We start from the raw sequence: 19535 nt of genomic DNA on the forward strand, positions 1-19535 counted from the left end.
TGTTGGCAACCACATACTGTAGTTCACCACACTGGACTGTGTGGAAAAACCCAAGGTTAAACATGGCATTTAGGGTTGAGCAGTGTAGAAAAAGAAGCCTTAGCATATTTTGAGCACCGTGATAAACCCCACTGCTTAGCCCAAAGGGTACGTAAAGGTTTTTTTGAACAAAAAACAACCTGATGTATTTGAAAGCCAGTGTAATATTATGTTGTGTCAGCTATTTCTGCAGAATAAGGCATCATTTATTAGTTTTCCGTGCAATAGCAATATTACAGTAATGGTTGAGAATCAAGATATCAAGGAGAGCTCTATTAATTAAATACATTTGAATAGTCGGTTAAATATTTGAATGGCTTAAACAAGATTAATTATTCATATTATATAACATAATATTGAATATATGAATTACTAGACTGTTTGCTATGCCAGTGAATAAATACTGGGACATGTAAGGAGTTATCATAGAGTTTTGAAACAACATGCTAATGAATTATAAGCCACCAGGACAGCAGATGAGTCAGTGCTTTTTTATTGGCTGATTAACAAAACTACAGTCACTACGGTACATTCAGTCTCACAATATAAACAGCAAAAGCAGAAGAAAAGCGCCTTACAGACTTCCATTGGATGCTACAGGATCAATACACTGTAAAAAACTAATCTTGCTGACTGAACTTTTTGAGTTGAGTTAAATTAACTTTGAGTCATCTCAACTGTTTGACATCAATCAAACTGACTAGAAATATGAAGTTAAAGATAGTGTAACAAAGAACTGGAGCTTAATTAGCTTGTTAAAATAAGTTAAAGCAACATAAATATTTGTTGAGTTGACTTTTTATCATTTTATCCCTTTAAGTGTTGCTTTTGTGCCATTTCTTTAACAAAACCGAGCTTCAGAGTTTATTTTGGCTAAAGGTTTAAAATATTACAAAATTGTGATAATTTTCCTTCGGCTTAGTCCCTTATTTATCAGAGGTCACCACAGCAGAATGAACCACCAACTATTCCAGCATATATTTTGCGCAGCGAATGCCCTTTCAGCCGTAACCCAGCATTGGGAAACAACCCATACACTCTTACAGTCATACACACACTCATACAATACGGCCAGTTTAGTTCATCTAATTAATCTATAAGTCTTTGGACTGTGGGGGAAATTGAAGCACATTAAATAAACCCACACAAACACAGGGAGAACATGCAAACTCCACACAGAAATGCCAACTGGTCCAGCTGGGACTCGAATCAGCGACCTTCTTGCTGTGAGGCGTATTAAAATATTTCGCATTCTACCAGTGAAAAATCTGTGCTAAAAAAAGGAAGTGAAGAAATATTTATAATTGCTACTAATAAATAACAGTATGCATAACAGTATAAAGTGTGTATATTTGTTACATTTTGAACATTAACACCTTCATTATTGCATCACTCTTGAAAAATCTGTTACGCTTAAGACTCATTGACTGGCGGGTCAGTTTCCTGGAGTCATATGATCTGAGGACTCGGTATCTTGGGCTTCTTGTTCTAGACACATTGGCTCTGGACTTGGTGATGCTTCCTTAGAATCTGATTGCACCACAAATGTGTGATTTGTGTCGAACTGTTCTGGAGCAGTTTCTTCTATGGTAGTTTGCTCTGCAGTCAGATCTTGAGTCGTTGGTTGTTCTGGGATCACATTATCAGAGCTTGATTGGGCAGTAGTTGTTTGTTCTGGATCTGATGCTAAAGTCATCTCTGCAGTTTTTTGCATTGAGTTTGCTCGTTCTTCAGCAGGTGCTTCCTCTGGATTTTCCATGTCTTGTACTTGACATGTTTGCTCGGGGATCTCTTGGTCTGGATTCTCCAGCTCTAGGGAGTCCTGCTCGCTCGCCATTTTTGCAAACATGCCCTTGTACTTCAGCCTGTCCTCCTCATTTTTTACCTCCATTCTCATTTTGAGAACTGCAAGCTCTTTCTTGATGGTCTTTTTCATACCTGGGTCCAGATCCAACACCCGCATGAAATCATTTCTGGCTTCGGTTTCATCCCAAACCTCCATGTGTGCTTTGCCACGCATATAGAAGGCTTTCATTGTCCCTATAAAACACAGATAAGGCTTTTAGCTACTGGCAAGAAATTATAAATGGTGAAGTAGACACCCAACACAGTGTCAATACTTTTTCTCTCCAAATGTTAACATCACTACTGTATAAATGTTTTAGTACTTGTTTACAATTGAATACTTGTCAGTATTGGTGTTTATTTATTTATTTTGTAATGTTCAGTAATTGTTTTCTGCCATTCTTCCATCTGATTTTTTCTTTTCTGCCTATAAAAATATATAGCCAATGTTGACACCTTATCAGTGGTGAAAACACATAAGTAAAAGTACCATTACTTGCCTAAAAATGTAGTGCAAGTAGAGTAAAAGCATCTTATCTAAAAATTAGCCAAAGGATGAGTAAAACGTCGCCCTTCTAAAAGTACTCAAAAGTATCGAGTATTACGCTGTGAAAATGATTCCACCTTAAGCACTGCACATTAAAAATGTAGCTTACATCTGTGATATTTTCTTTTAAGGGTGTTTCTAACTGTAAATAATTTGCCACCTATAGACTATAAATTTAAAATGGGAGATCAATTTATTGTGAGAACACATTACATTAATGTATGCACCTATAATGAGCTGACAGAAAGCAGGTTCTTGCATTTATATGTTGAGCCAAATCTGTGTATCCTAAAAATCTAAAAAGAAATCGGCAAAAACGTAGCTGTGACAATACTGTATCTTAACACATTATGTACTTTGAACGCTGACTAACAAGCTATGAGTGTCCATCAGTTGGTGCCACAAACCAAGCTTGTGCAGCATTGATAGAATACATGCAATTTCTGAATGTATTTGTAAACGTAACATTCTGTAGTGCGGTCAGTTATTGTTTAAGGTTGTTTGCCGATTTCAGTCATTATACAGTATGCACCCGTCCCTCAGTTGTGTGTAAATTTGTTGGGTGTTCCTGGGCACTCGTAACGCTTCCACACTTTACAGTTTTCCAGCATTTATAGTGTCTGTGTCTTGAAGTTGATCTTTCTGATGCGATTTTTCTATAAGCGATTTGATTTAACTTGAATTATGGGACGGATTATCTCATGAGGAAACATGACTGTTTAATGTTTTGTTAGCTTAGTGGCTAATTCATATGAATTCTTAGAGTTTAGTCGTACAAAAATGTATGATTTTAAAAAGGAGGCGTGGCACCCAACCCCACCTCTAAATCCAACTGTCATTGGGTGATAAGCAAATTTTACGAATGAGACAGTGCGATTTATACAAATTATAGTCACTTAATTAAAAAGGTTGCAAATTGCATCATGTTAAATAAAAAGTACAGATATTTTAAAATGAACTAATTAGCAAGGTACAATTCCTGAAAAAAAAAACTCAATTACAGTCATTTGAGTATTAAATTTGTTACTTTACACCACTGCACCGTGTAGACAACTTACAGTAAATAGGGCACAAATTCAATAGTTTCAATGTCAAATAGAAAAATAGAAAGTACAACAAATTACTTTAAATGCAAATTTAGACACTCTCACTGACGAGTGTATGCACAAAGGGATTAAGAAAAGCCAACAAATTTTTATGACTCATAACTAAGCCCACACGGAATCTGCGTGCACAGAATTCTGCAGATCTTTCGTCCATCATTGATTCTTTTTATTTACTTGTGTAAATGTGTGTAAATTTATATTTATTCAGTTTTTAAATTAATTTCAGGACTATTATTGACTATTAATGATTAATGCACAATAAAGTTTGTAAAGTCTAATTTTCTGTCTTTTAGTAGAGATATTATATAGAGGACTTTGTTTACCAAATAAAGTTGATCAATGTGGATTTGCATTTTAAACATTAAATACAAGTTTGAAAATGTATTACTTATTATTTGTTAAGGTTTTAGTTATAATACTCCCAAAATAATTCCGCATTAATCCGCATATTTTTGATACAATTCTGTGCAGAAATAGTAAAAAATCTTTGCAGATTCCATCTGGCCCTACTCATAACTTTTGGAGGTAAAAGGCTATTTATTTCTAGTGTGCATGTGTCAAACCTCTTTCTCCATGCACGCTAAAAGTATCTAGACATGTGCATAAAAAGAGTTCAGTTTGGACTGCTTACCAGGGTGCTGGTTGATGATGTCACTTGTGTGTTCGATGACCTCATAGTACTCCTCCATGCGCAGCAAACACTGACAGTAATTTAAAGTGAGCGTGTTGGCCATTTTCTCCAGTTTTAGCCAGGGCGCTTCCCATGCCTTTTCCTGAAGAATTCATTGAGATATCTAGCATTTACAATTTCTACACTAAACAAAAATTACATATTTGTTGCAAGCAATTTATATGGGATGAATTTAAACAAATCAAAATGATTAATGTTCATTTGTTAGTTTAAATTCAGCTCATATTAATTGTTTGCCACCATTTAAAAAAAATTTGTAAAACGAATGATTTTTTTTCAGTGTAGGATACAATCACCAGCCACTTTACTAGGTACACCTATCTAAGTGCTTTATATTGCACATTTTAAATCAGCCACTCACATGGCAGCAGCTCTAAGCATTTAGGCATGTAGACATGGTCAAGACGATCTGCTGTAGTTCAAACCGAGCTTCAAAATGGGGAAAAAAGGTGATTTAAGTGACTTTGAATGTGGCATGGATGTTGGTGTCAGACGGTCTGGTCTGAGTATTTCAGAAACTGCTGATCTACTGGGATGTTTTTACGCACAACCATCTCTAGGGTTTGCAGAGAATGGTCCGAAAAAGAAAAAAATATCCAGTAAGTGGCAGTTCTGGCAAATGCCTTGTTGATGCCTGGGGTCAGAGGAGAATGGCCAGACTGGTTTCAGCTGATAGAAAGACAACAGTAACTCAAATAACCACTCGTTACAGTAGAGGTATTCATGGACGTGCAACCGACAAATCTGCAGCAACTACATGATGCTATCATGTCAATATGGACTAAAATCTCTGAGGATTTTCCCAGTACCTTGTTGAATCTATACCATGAAGGATTCAAGTAGCTCTGATGCCAAAAGTGGGTCCAACCTGGTACTAGTAAGGTGTACCTAATAAAGTGGCCTGTGAGTGTATTTTTCAATTTTTCAGCTTTTTCTAAAATCTGCAGACAAATTAACCTAACAACTTGCTGCTTGGCAATTCAATTGTTTTTTCATTTAAAACATAGTACAACTCTATATCTTCCATACCACCAACCCAATACACCTTTGTTACTTATGACTCAAAGATATGCATTACACAATATTTTCTTTAGTAAAACTTAGTCACAAAGTAGTCATTGAATGTATTCTGTGCAAAAAAAAGGGAAAATAATCCCCAGTTTAGCCTGCACAGGCCTATGTGCTATGTAATAGATTCTAGTAATTGTAAAAACTGTATTTTGTCTCGTTATGTAGTCATTTTTAAGCTACCAAGCGTGTTTTAGAGATGTATTCTTACTTTTGACTGTACATTCTTGATGCATATAATGGCTTCTTTATACTTGAGTGTGGCGTCCTCATATCGTCCTTGTTTGAAGAGCTTGTTTCCTTGACCATGGAGGACAGGTACCGCTTTCAGTCTCTCCTCGTCATTCAGAGCCCACGACTCTCTGTCATACTCACTGGGCTGCTGTACCTGGATCCATGATTAATCTGGTATTAAACTTCATTAAAATGTTATATGTCCAGTAAGCATGATAGGCATCTTCTTGTATTAGACTTGTAATAACAGTTTTGAAAATAATCCCATAGCTCCACCTAGTGGTTGTTCCATGACCTGCACCAAGCGCCAAATGCACAGATCAATTTAAGGACACATTTCAGCAAAAATCGTATTGTTGATACACAATTAATCACACATGATGCATATTTGGCGATTAAGTTAATAAATTATTGAGCAGTCCGGAAACAATAATTTCAAAAATACTGAAAATCTGCAAGCTAAAGCAGTGTTGGCTACATAGATGTGGAAAACTCTTGTATGTATTTGTATTTGTACAAAATTTGTATTTTGTATGTAAGTGTTTGCACCAGTCATCCATATTGGAGGCACAGAATGTAAACAATACCACAGAACCAAACTCACACATCTTTTGCAGATATTCATGTTTGTTCTTATCATTAACAGTCAAACAAGTTACAAATTAGTATAATATGTTCATTAATACTACTCATACGTATGTTTTACCATCTAATAAAATATTCACATTTTGTGCTTACAAAATCTTTAACTATAAGATTTTTGCAGCTTCCACCTTCTGCTTTCCAGTGGTTTAGACAGAATAAATAGACAGAACAGCATATTCAGCAGTGTGTAAACCACTGTGCAATCCATGATGATCTGAGTATAACCGAGTATGACCAATCTTGACATTTATGCAAACCTACACTCAAAAAAAAAAAAAAAAAAATTAATAAATGAATAAATATATATATATATATATATATATATATATATATATATATATATATATATATATATATATTTTTTTTTTTTTTTTTTTTTTTTTTTTTTACTTGTACAAACTACTTTATCAGAATGAGCAGAAACAATACAATTCTTGAGATTTCATTGGGACAACTTTATTTTTTATGTTCAATCTTCATAAATTTGTTAAAAGTGTTAAGTTAACTTGATCAATTTGTGTTTGGACAACATGAATGAATTACGTGCATTTTATTTTTTTACAGTGTATCATAAAGAATGTGTACTTTTGAGAACCAAATTGTAATTTTTCTCAATGAGCTAGAAAGTGATGTTGAATTCAGACCTTGAGAAGCTCCATGACAAAGTACAGCGGCTGTGGTTCCTTCTGGAGCTCGTCCAGATCATCATAGCCCAGGCTGTGGTAGGCGAACATATTGGCCATGCCGCAGGTGTGAATGTGCCAGTCCACTGGATCTTTCCCCACTGCGATACGTCGCAGACTCTTGGCTACTATTGGATACAGCCCAGTGTGCTTTAAAACAAAAATACAGTACACAAAACACTGAAGCAAACTTCTAAACTGTAAAATAAGTCATTGTTTTTAGAGTAAATATGTTCTATATTTGATTAAGTACAAATGTTTCAAGTGCATGCCTTTTTTTTTTTTTTTTGTATCTGATGTGTCCATGACTGTGTGTGTATTAACAGTCTTGGCATTCCCATAATGTTCGAGGCTGTTCAGTAATCTATCTCAGGTGTTGGAGCAGGGGTGGAAGCTGTAAATGTTGATTTTAGCATGTGGAACAGACTCGGATTAATCCTGTTTTGTAAGGATTTAAGCTTTCTGTTGTGCTATAGCGTACAACACACTCCAGTGTGTGTTCCACAACTGTGTGTGACTATAGCGAATCATAAAGGTCAGTGACTGAAATGTCAGTCACCAGGTCTCATCTGAAAGCGTTTACTGTGTAAAGGGTTACTCGGTTACTTCAGCTTTAATTACATAAACACTGTTATGAGGGAGTTTCGTAACGAGTGTCCCGGTATTTGTTAAATAACACAAAAATGTTCCAAGTTGTTTCATATGGTATTTAATGGTTTTAGAAAGTGGCTGTTTGTTTATTACTTGATGTTTTAATGTCTAAAATATTTTCCAATAAAGGCCTCACTTATCCTTTCCAGAGCCTTAATCAAAGTGGAGAAATAGGGTCTTTCTATCTGTTTGTCTTTCTTTCGATAACATTCTATGTCTATTTATCTATCTATCTATCTATCTATCTGTCTGTCTGTCTGTCTGTCTGTCTGTCTGTCTGTCTGTCTGTCTGTCTGTCTGTCTGTCGATATCATTCTATGTCTATTTATCTATTTATCTATCTATCTATCTATCTATCTATCTATCTATCTATCTATCTATCTATCTATCTATCTATCTATCTGTCTATCTGTCTATCTGTCTATCTGTCTGTCTGTCTGTCTGTCTGTCTGTCTGTGTGTCTGTCTATCTATCTATCTATCTATCTATCTATCTATCTATCTATCTATCTATCTATCTATCTATCTATCTATCTATCTGTCTATCTGTCTGTCTGTCTGTCTGTCTGTCTGTCTGTCTGTCTGTCTGTCTGTCTGTCTGTCTGTCTGTCTGTCTGTGTGTCTGTCTGTCTGTGTGTCTGTCTATCTATCTATCTATCTATCTATCTATCTATCTATCTATCTATCTATCTATCTATCTATCTATCTATCTATCTATCTATCTATCTATCAGTTGTTCTATGTCTGTCTGTCTGTCTGTCTGTCTGTCTGTCTGTCTGTCTGTCTGTCTGTCTGTCGATATCATTCTATGTCTATCTATCTATCTATCTATCTATCTATCTATCTATCTATCTATCTATCTATCTATCTATCTATCTATCTATCTATCTATCTATCTATCTATCTATCAGTTGTTCTATGTCTGTCTGTCTGTCTGTCTGTCTGTCTGTCTGTCTGTCTGTCTGTCTACCTGTCTACCTGATTTAACATTCATAATTACAGGAAATATTACAGTTTTTCTCAGTTGCTTGGTGCATTTCTCACACTATTTACATTTGCACAACAGTTAATGCCTTTCTCAAAACATTTATTATTTTTTGCATATCATAGTAGCAGTTTCTCATTCCTTCCAACAAATTGCAAATTCTTTTGGACATGCATCAATTGCTTTCATAAAACTCTCTGCTGTAATCATAACATTATCATTTCCTTATGTCATGTCAGTCAAAATTAACTAGACTTGTGAATGCTGAATAGTCATTCCATACAAAAATAATAGTCCTCAGTTTATTATTTGAGTCATTGCATACACAAATGTTGAATAGTTGTCAAAATCTGTCAAGCAAATTTTATAAAAAAAAAAATTCCTAAAAATGTCTTCTTTGCTGTAAATAAGATTGTATTTATTCTTTTGCACAATGCTGTGAATAAATCAGAATTGTAAAGAGCAAATGCAGTAAAAATGCGAAACATACATATTCAGTTTCTTGTACTCAGATACCTTTAAATGCAGTGATGTCTAACTTTATTGTAGTCTTGAAATGGCTGTGTAAATAGTATATAGTGCTGTCTAGAGCATTTTCAGGACGTGTTGTTATTGTTGTTAAATAATTGTACAAAATCAAAAGTAGAAAACATTATATTTAACAATTAACATACAATATTTATTTTAAACAGTGCATTATGATTGTTGTTTTACATAGACTTTTTTCATTTATTTATTTACCCTCTCCAGGACATCATGGAGGATGGTGTACTTACGATGACATCACACCAGAACTCAGCCACCTCTCCGATATGCATTGACATGAGCAGCGTCTCCCACACATCCAGCTTAAACATGTTCCCGATCACCATTTCCATGGGCATCCCAGCCTTTTTACTATCATCAATCACGGTACGTTCATCATTGCAGAGCTGTGTGCGGAAATGAAACGTCACCTGTAAGAAACAAGAGAGACATATTTGGATCGTTTTAAATCAGCTGTTTTTTTTTTCACAATTTTTTTTCAATCATCAGTCATTAATGAAATCCTTTATTTACATCGCAAGGTGTTATATATAACCCTTTATACAACAGTTCTGTCTGGTTCTTGAATCTGAGTGGCTGACAGCCATGAAATATTCTGCCAGAGGAACAGGACTCATCCAGCCTCTTAACCCTTCACCCTTGTGTATTACTCCGCCCACATACAGTGACAAGCAGAGGACCCTTTACAGTTTGATAAATATTGCTGCTGTTGGACAACATAATGTACTATTGAGGCTTTTTATCAGTGAATGTAGTTGTTTAGATTGAAACTATGCAGTTTATTTATAAGGATAGTGCCTATTTTAAATATTTATCATTTTTGCAGCAGCCAGTAGCCTGTCTTTGAGCAGACTGTTGATGATGTTCATCCACAAGAGGGTGACAGAGACCACATAATAAGCCCTAAGAGGAAAAACAATATAATTTCAAACTACAACTGATCAAATCATTATTAAACAGGTAAATTATTTTCTAAGTTGATCTCTCTCTTTTGTATGTTGTAGTGCTGTATTTATACCATAGTAATATTGTGATCTCCCGATTGCAGCAGAGAAATACTGGGAGATATCTCTGTTGACTGGGATGGCATTTCATGCCGTTCAGCCTTATAATCTTAAAATGTGAGACATTACGCTAGGGAATCATTTAAATACTAAAGCTCTAAAATGATGTGTTTTGAGCAATTGTTTCTGCTGTTCTGATGTCAGCTTAAAGTGAAGGAATGGCGGAAGAAAGTAGTTCCTCATACAAAACGGTTTTGAGAATCTATGTTTTATTTTCTTTTTTATACACACGATTGTGCTGTCAAACTGTTGTATAAACGCAATATCACACTCAAAACAATGCTATGTGGCTGTATATCGTCAGTGGTGGGACACTAAGGCACGACACTTATCGTACACCTACCAAAAGTGCCGATATACTGCCACATCGCACTGCTGCTCGTGTGATATTGGAAATGTATGACATTAAATCAGAAAGAATTATGATTTTCATAGTTTTAAACAGTTTGTTACTTTTTGTTTTTGGCCTGAGAAAGCTGTTTCCTGCAATGCAGAATGATAAGTTTTAAAAACTCCCTCAGACCACTTGGTTTTCACTTTAAACTTGTTAAAACATGTTTAAAACTGCATATTATGTTGTTTAATTAATCAAAAAAGTGTCTACTTCTTCAAAACAGGCTGTATAATCGCATAGAGGCAACCAATTAATTATATGATGGAAAAAAGTATATGATCCTCAGACACATTTAGACCCATTTTTGACCTTTCTACTGTTCCAAATACAAAGACTAAAAAAAAACGAAAAAAAAAAAAAACATATATATATATATATATATATATATATATATATATATATATATATATATATATATATATTTATATATATACACACACACACACACACACACACACACAAACAAAATGAACAAGCAGTCAACAACAGCAACAACAAATCTACAAACATCCCCAACACTAATTTCCCTTTTGTGGCTTTAACAGAAGAGACACATACTGTAGCTAACTGTCTGCAATGCAAATATTAAAGTCCTCAAGCGTCACACAAATGCACAGCAAGTGTATGTATAAGGTGTATACACAACTCCAATACAGTAATGACAAATAAATAAATAAATTAATTAATTAATTTAAACCAAAAAATATTTTACAACAATAATACTCACTCACTATTCTTGGGCTTGGTCCCTGAATTTATTAAATTACTTTGTTTAAGGATCATACTTAGACCAAATGAAAATACAAATTAATTGTCGTTTGAAATGTTTATTCTTTGTCAAACCCCTTTGTTTTGCCCTTTTGTCAGCAATGTGTTCATCTTATTTTTAAACAATGTATTTGATCACTTATATTATTATAAATATAATATTATAAATATAATGAATATTAATATTATAAATATATTAAATAGCAGGGGTCAAAAAAGTATATTGTTTTAATTTTACATAAATATATTCCAATGAATGACATTGTTTCACTCAAATTTAGATTTTTGATCTCACTAATGTTATTTGAAACAATATAGTAGATCTATTCAAACAAAAACAGCTGGGTTGTTTTGACTCAAATTTTGTTTAAAACAACCAAGCATTTTTATAGTGTGTTTTTCCTCCATTAATTATGAAACTATTTTCTTAGATGTAATTTGATGCGGACACCAAAACAGTACTTGTCTTTGACCTCTAAATCAGGCTGTACCTTAGTTCCAGTCACAAATTTGGGCTTTGCACCAGTTCCCCCATACAGGATAGTCTTCTTGATCCCCTCAACATCCAGAATCATGCTGTCCTCCATGATGTCTGCAGTGTGTTTGTCTGTTTTTGTGTGACAGCAGAGGTGTAAAGACTGACTGGATCTGGATTAAGAAGGCTGGGATAACAAGATTAGGCCCAACAGCCCCACCTTCTCATCCACAGAAGGGCTTTCCTCAGCATTTTTGCTCTACATCCCTCTCCTAGAACCTTCTGCTCACTCCAACATGGTGGCCCGCAGGAATGCCGAAGAAAAGTATGTGATATAAAGTCAGGAAATGGACTCGACGACCCCATTCACACACATGTGTTGGACAGCTGGATCGCAATGCTGCTGGTGCCGAGCCCCTGCTGAGACAAACGCGTGAAACAGCTCATCTTATTTATGGCATTTAGTTAGACTGTCCTGGATTACGGAAGAGAGACACAAAATTACACGCAATTATGGTTTTTACAAGCCATGTCTGAACATTGTGTACCGGCCAATATCGGAGCCTCTATTAGATATTGGTAAACAGATTGATTTCACGGGACAAACTAATCAAGCTTTTATATTTGGCAATCAAAAGTGTAAAAACACATTTTGGATGGTATTATAGTACTGTAAGGTAAAACAATATGTTGCCGTATAACATATTTTCAATGTCTTAAAGGGATAGTTAATCCTGAAGCTACAAATCTACTAAGCATTTACTAGCCCTGAAGTGGTTCCAAACCTTTATGGGTTTTTTTTTTCTATTGAACACAAAAAGAGATATTTTGAAGAATGTTAGAATCCAGAAGCTATTGACATTCATAGTAAGTCAACGGTTACCAGTTTTCAGCATTCTTGGAACATGCAGCAAGTTCAAAAATGACAGGATAATTTCCTAATTTATTTCCTTATATTTATAAATAAATAGAAAACATTACTTTGAATCGTATTGTTCAATGCTGTGTAATTTTTTTAATTATATTATATTATATTATATTAATTATATTATATTATATTTAATTATATTATATTATATTATATTATATTATATTATTGCAATAAAAACATAATCACATTTATAACAGTGTATAGTTCAATGCTGAATACACTAGTTAAACAGTCTGCCTTTGCTTTGATTCGCTCACCAAAGTCTCTGCATTGTCCTCTATCCGTCAGGTGACAGTATGTACTTTTTAAACTAAATCTGACTTATTGAAACCGCTTAAATTGACATTTTTTCAGTTAGCTTGTTTTGTAGCTTAATAATAAAACAAACAAATAAAATGTTACATAACATTTAAAATGACAATCTCTTTATCATCCCCATCATTCTCCCTCACTTCTCAGATGAGATGGTGGGGCAAATCAAAGCTTACCAGCTTTCGGGCACCTCTGATCTAGATTTATTTAAAACAGCATATCGCCCTCTGCTGGCCACAATCTAGACTTTGAGATCTTACATTGATTTGGCTCTAAATTTAAGGCTTAAATTGGGAGAAAACATTATGATATATTATTTGGTGCTCTAAAACTGCTCTAAAAACACATAAACACATATCTACAATTAAATATAATATGTAGAAATGTAATTCAATCCAATAAAAACTAAAACTCAGGGTGCTGCTTAAAATTATTTAGTTATGACTGTCAAAAAGCAAAAAAGAAACAAATAAATAAATAAAACACTTTATAAATAGCTTCACTGTAAGTTTTAATTTATTGAATTATCATATAATTATAAGGGCATCACGGTGGCGCAGTGGGTAGCATGATCGCCTTACAGCAAGAAGGTTGCTGGTTTGAGCCCTGGCTGGTCAGTTGGCATTTTTGTGTGTTGTTTGCATGTTCTCACCATGAGAGTTGAGTGTTTCCCAGTGTTGGATTGTGGCTGGAAGGGCATCCGCTGTGTAAAAACATAAGTTGGCGGTTCATTCCGCTGTGGCGACCCCTGATAAATAAAGGGACTAAGCCGAAAAGAAAATGAATGAATGAATCATTGAATGATGTATAAAATATTAGTATGCGTCTGGTTCCAGAGATGTTTGATGTTTATTCTGAGTTCTCCTCATAGATGAAAGTTGTAATCTTCTGCTCTCAAGACTTCCAAAAGCTGAATTATCAGAGTGTTGCCATGGGTACAGGCCTGCATCTAGCAAAAAAGCGTTATGGTGTTGTTGGTTGAACTGAAGCGGTTATTTTTATGATTTTTCACACTTGGTGCAGATTTTTTTTATTTTTTTTTTTTGCTAAATTGATATTCAGATGTTATTGTTTTTTGTTTTTTTTTTACGTGTGAAAGAAAATAAAATGACATCATTTTGAGGTTTTTAAGTTTGCCTCAAGTGATATCCTCTGTCCTGATTTTATTCTTATTGGCTAATTGATAATGATACAATAGAGAACTGGTGAATTATAACAACATAAAAGTGAATTAATAATAACCTTATGTGTTTCTGGAGAAGGGCTAAGCAGATTAATATTTCTTGCTTGTAAAAAAAATGTAGTTGATTTGTGGATGTTTTGATGGCTGTATGGTGAATCCTGCGACTACAGTGCGATGGCTGTAAGTGGGTCTGATCTCTGCAGCTTTGTGATTGCTCACCTGCCACAGACGCAGAAGGTCATTAATGATGCTGTAAGTGAGGTTTGGTGTCAGAGTGAGTCATGGAGACTGCGTCAGTTCACCCACGCATGCTGCGTCGTGCAGCCACGTGGAAAACGCCATGTGCAACTATCAAACTAAGCTTTGATTCTGAATTTATAAAGGGATGAGGACATGGAGAAACAGACAAATGAATGATTTGTCTGTGTTAAGCTGAGTGTGGGTTTGTGTGTACTTGTTTATGTGAACAATCATATAATCACATGGGTTGTGCTTTATGAAAATGGTTTACAGGGGCATTCAAAATGATTAAAAATCATACTTAAGAGGTTCTTTTGACATTCAAAATTTGAAGTTTGGGTTTAGGGGTAGGGTGAGGCCATAAGAAGCTATTTTTACAATATAAAATACATTTAGTACATTGATGTCTTTGCAAACTATATATAGAAGTACACACACATGGTTTATGAGGACTCAGCAAATCAGACATAATGTATTTTATACTGTTAAAAACATCTTGTTTATATAGCTTTACCATAACTATACTCCTAAACCCAGCCTTTACAGGACAGGAAACCTGTGACAAAATCTGAATGTCAGAGACCCCATATTACGTATGATTTCTAAGAATTTTGAATTATGAGGACCCAAGGCATGCAAAAACCACTTTAACAGAGCACAAGTTCATAGCCAGTTGTATTCTAGGTCATACCCATCCTACTCTACAATTGTTCTTGTAAACCACATAAACAAGTACACACACACACACACACACATTCTGGTTCATGTGGTTTACAAGGACACACAATTGAACAGTGACATGGGTATGACCACTTCTATTAAACTGTTTAAGTGGTTTATGAGGATGTGCCTTGTGTCCTCATAATTCAAAACTTTAAAATCATTCTAAATGTTTTTTTTTATACTTTCAGATTTTGCCAAAGGGGTTTTCCTGTCCTGTGAAGGCTGACTTTAGAAGTAGGGGTACGGTAAGTCCACAAAAAATGTTATTTGTTTATTTATTTATTATTATTTTTTTAAGTATAAAGTACATCAAAATGTGTCTAATACATTAAGTCCTTGTAAATCATATGGTACGTGTGTGTGTCAGTCGCGTCCTGCCTTGTCATAATACGACCCTCTTTGCTGACCTGACACTACATGAAACTGTAGGACACATCCTGTGTTAGGAAAGGAAGTGGTATCTGAGATGCCATCCCCCTTTAGAGAGCCCATTTTCTGCGGCCTTTTCACACATCCTGTGCTCTGCTTTCGGATGACAGGACACGTGTGTCAGGAACTCTACAGTCACCCATGGTTTACTGAGCCTCCCCCATCACTGCTCCTTTACAACAAATATGACAGACATTGAATAAAGAGTCCTGAACATCCCTGTATAGGAGCTTTTATGCATTTGAGGAACATTTTTGTAGTTATTAAAACTATTGGCAGAAGTACCTGTTTTTTAGCATATTTGCATTAGAACTTGATATGGTTATAGTTCTGAGTGTTGTCTGCCTTTATTGTGATAGGACAAAATGAAGCTGCCCTCAAAGCAAAATTACTCTGGCCCAGCTCTGGCCCACACAATCCGCGTTTGCTTTGCCCAATGCCGCAGTGAATTTCGGTACATGATTGGACCAAGTCTGGCTTCCAGGCAAATCCAAACATGGACCACATCGGGGTCAAGTTTTAGCCAGGTTAATAACCCATAACTGGGCCATTGTCTAGAAACCAAAATCTAGTAGCAACATACAGGAAAGAATAGATTAATAATTCAAACAATTAAATGTTGATTGTTATCTGGATTAAAATGAAGGCATTAGATGATGCAAACAGGAAGATGGAAATGATTTTGTGTATTGAAATATTTATTTTCTCAAAAAAAAAAATTATTAAAAGGATTTAAATGTGGGTCAAGATATTCCTAACTCGCAGGGCTTACAAATAAATTTTTAATATCTGGGGCAGATACTACATTTGACATCTGACCCATGTCTTGTGTGCCGCCTTAAAGACAGCGCCATCTCTGCTAAACCTGGGCCATGTTTGGTCCACATGCTATATGCTGGTGTCAGATGAATGCCTGCTGTGCCAGCTTTATGACAAATCTGGGCCAGAATTCTATGTAACCTGGATGGGGGATGTGAATCGCCAGAAGTTGGACTACATGTTGGCATACTGCCCATGAGGTTATCGGTAAAAACATAAGAACACCTTTTGAGTTGGCATACTTGATGTCTCTGTCAGTTAAGTTGAAGGTGAGAATACAGCCAGGAATAGGGCCCATGGGGAAAATTAGTTCTCTGAGGGAACTATTTAATGGCTAGTTGCTGTAAATGAGTTGCTATAACCTAGGATGACCATATTTTAGTTTTCAAACAAGAGGACAGAGGGGTGGTGGCATTGTAAATACTTGACAAATGTACTCAAAATATTACTGTGTTACTGAACTTTAATTAGCAACATCGTCTTTTCCATTAAACCTTTTGTCCTTAACAATAGAATAAAAATAATAGCCAAACAACAATTAGAAGCCAAACACGTATGACAAATATGTGGAAATAAAGAAAAAGGCCATATCATCATGGTGAGGCCACTAGCTCAGAATATCTCTCAAATGGCAATGTATGTTGGTTATACTTGGTCAGCAGTGATGAAAATGTGACAGAAATTATCTAGGAAGGTAGAAATCACAAAGCAGTGGCATGGTGGAAGATGGTAGCATCATAATGCACAATGGGAGCATGACAGCTTGGTGAAGGGAGTGTGATGCTCTGGCAATGTTCTGCTGGGAAACACTGGGTCCAGCCATTTAATTCAATTCACCATGCCACACTTTCAGCTAGACTTTATTGTAGAGATGTAGGGATGAAAGGGATGGAAAGGGAACAGCGGGACAAAAGGAACCGGTAGGTAGGTAAGTAGGTTGATCAGCCATCCCACGATGATGCCTAGAGGCTCAGAGTGGGGGCACTGTCTCTAATATTTTGGTAGAGTGATTGGACCCCCCGATTCAACCTAGAAGTGAAGAGAGGGCTATAAGATTGTTAATAGGAAGCAGGGAAATAGAGGGAGAAAGGGTGGGTTCGAGAGAACAAGAAGAACAGTGATGGAACAGTCTGCCTTAAATAGGTTTTTAGGGAGTAGGTGATTGGTTAAATAGACAAAGTGAGGCGTGGTTCCACTGCCGAGTCTTTGTTAACAAGTTACTTCCATTTGATGCAAATTTGACCTGTGCTTCCTACCACTGTTTTAAACCAGGAACATTCCTACATTCTTGACAATAATGTTCCCAAGTTGAAGTAGCCAACTTCAGAAGCATAATGTGCGCTGCCACAGTGCACACCATGCTTAGACATAGTTTAAAGTACATAATGACGAGGTCAAGGTGTTGCCCTGGCCTCCAAATTCCCCAGATCTTAATCCAACTGAGCATCTGTTCAAAGGATCTGCTGCTAACCTCTCGGTGCACACTGGAAAACGTCAGGGTTCTTGAATAGTTCATGACTGGATTGGTCAGAGCCGTTCTGGCAGTATGCAGAGAGGACCAACTTCATATTAAACCAGTGGTCATAATGTTTCAGTGCGCTGGTGTAATCCCCAGCACTGAGGTGAGTGTGTGTAATACTTGTAAGCTCCAGCAGGAGGGTGTCTGTTTGTTTTACTTTGTTCTGAGTTGATCAGAGCTGCCTGGACCTGCAAAAAGACACACCTGTAAAACTATTCCCTGATAAATGTTCTACAGTCAGCTCTATCTAAGAAACGGGTGTACTTTCTTCAATAAGAGGAAGAATTAGAGTCTTTAGTGGAATCAGGATCAATCGTCAAAAACATAGATTTAAATAAAAGATAATGATCTGAACATATTTATAAAGTGGACATACTTGTTTTCCCTAGTGATGTTTATAAAACATTTCACTAGATATAAATTGTTCTTACCTTTAATGAACAACTACACAAGAAATGTATCTTGTGAATTGGTGCTATATTGATATATTTGCAAGTAATATATTCGACGGATATAGGAAGTTACTGTGAACCCAAACACCTCTTTAATCAGTATACCATCTGTCACTAAACAGTACGCAATCGAACAGTTAGTGTTACACATTCATATACACATACAATAAAAGGTTGTATTCTAAGTTCCCAGAAATAATACTGCAAGATACAAACTCCTGACAGGATAATGAATTTTAAGTTGACGGTGTCATGTTGGCCTTTGGGATCCAGGGCAACGAGTGGCCCGATATCTCCCTGCTAGAGCCTCATGTACCTCCCCTCGACCTTTAGTTACATACCACCGCGCATAGCAGGCAGTACAAAGGGCACATGAGCGCACACTCACACACCGAGCGCCTGCTGACACAGCCACCTTCCCACCATCATGTGGGATGAGCTATTCTATAAGCACCGTCACTCAGAGAGACCAGCTGACTGGGATATTCTGGGATGACTGGAGAATCAGATGGTCCAGCTCACAACCCTGAATGCTCCTTAACCTCTTCGGACTGTAGAGACCTGCGGTGGCCAAGGGCAGATCTATGACAGACAGCACAGACGCTCCATCAGCCAAAGCCTTATTGCTAAAGAGTCTCTCTAAGCATGGCATTACATATTACACAAACAGGCCACCATCCTCTGTACTGCAATAAAACCAGCAGTCACGTTTGCATTTAGGTTTATATTAGCTATCATTAGGATAAATATCATTCAAAAATGGACAAACCAATCGTGGTCTAATGGTCAAAGACAAACAAGAGTCCATTACATCTTCAAACCTGCTATAATGCTTCTTTAATGCAACATTTAAGCAGAAAGGCCTGTATACTACTTGATTTTTTTCATCCTTTACTCCCTTTTTCAACAGAAATATTAAGATGCCCATGTGTGAGGGGGTTACAGATGCACTTGTTAAAACAGGAACGGGAAAGGGCACAGGCACTACAGAAAAAAAAACAGCTAAACATGGAGAATGCTTTAAAAAGGCCAATTGTGTTGTTGTGTGCCCAAAATACACTTACATTTTATTTTAAGGTACAATTCTCACTATTAACAAAACATTAAGACTTTTAGACTGATTCCTGAAAGACCCCAATGAAAGACGAGTGTCTGCATTAATCTTGTAGGTCAGCCTAAACACCCGC

At 36.0% G+C, this 19535-nt stretch overlaps 1 protein-coding gene and 1 long non-coding RNA gene across 6 annotated transcripts in view; one reads left to right on the plus strand and one right to left on the minus strand.

The window, feature by feature from the left end:
- LOC141377843 (uncharacterized) overlaps nucleotides 1–19535 on the plus strand; it is a 47331-nt gene that overhangs the window by 7654 nt on the left and 20142 nt on the right. For 2 of the 5 annotated variants that reach the window (XR_015509477.1, XR_015509476.1), the window contains 2 exons: nucleotides 9244–9405; nucleotides 15318–15374. This is a non-coding gene — a long non-coding RNA (uncharacterized LOC141377843). Of the gene's footprint in view, nucleotides 1–9243; nucleotides 9406–9865; nucleotides 10000–15317; nucleotides 15386–15558; nucleotides 15782–19535 lie in introns of those variants that run through there. The other 3 variants (XR_015509479.1, XR_015509478.1, XR_015509475.1) reach the window with 3 other exon arrangements.
- On the minus strand, nucleotides 517–11884 carry aipl1 (AIP like 1 HSP90 co-chaperone). Its single transcript, XM_087284211.1, has 6 exons — nucleotides 11757–11884; nucleotides 9270–9449; nucleotides 6820–7008; nucleotides 5508–5684; nucleotides 4169–4310; nucleotides 517–2079 (listed from the first exon to the last, which is right to left on the minus strand). The coding sequence occupies exons 1-6, from the start codon at nucleotides 11850–11852 to the stop codon at nucleotides 1475–1477; spliced, it is 1389 nt and encodes a 462-aa protein (XP_087140337.1). The 5' UTR covers nucleotides 11853–11884; the 3' UTR covers nucleotides 517–1474.

Source organism: Danio rerio, chromosome 15 (assembly GCF_052040795.2).
Source record: "Danio rerio strain M-AB ecotype USA chromosome 15, GRCz13ab, whole genome shotgun sequence".
NCBI lineage: Eukaryota > Metazoa > Chordata > Actinopteri > Cypriniformes > Danionidae > Danio > Danio rerio.

What these genes read in the sequence shown, in the direction of transcription:
- aipl1 (XM_087284211.1), bottom strand. Translation starts at nt 11,852, where the DNA reads ATGGAGGACAGCATGATTCTGGATGTTGAGGGGATCAAGAAGACTATC. An exon ending in TTGTCATGGAGCTTCTCAAG is followed by an intron (nt 5,685 to 6,819) that starts GTCTGAATTCAA and finishes TCATGGATCCAG; the next exon opens with GTACAGCAGCCCAGTGAGTA. An exon ending in TCAAGAATGTACAGTCAAAA is followed by an intron (nt 4,311 to 5,507) that starts GTAAGAATACAT and finishes TGAATTCTTCAG; the next exon opens with GAAAAGGCATGGGAAGCGCC.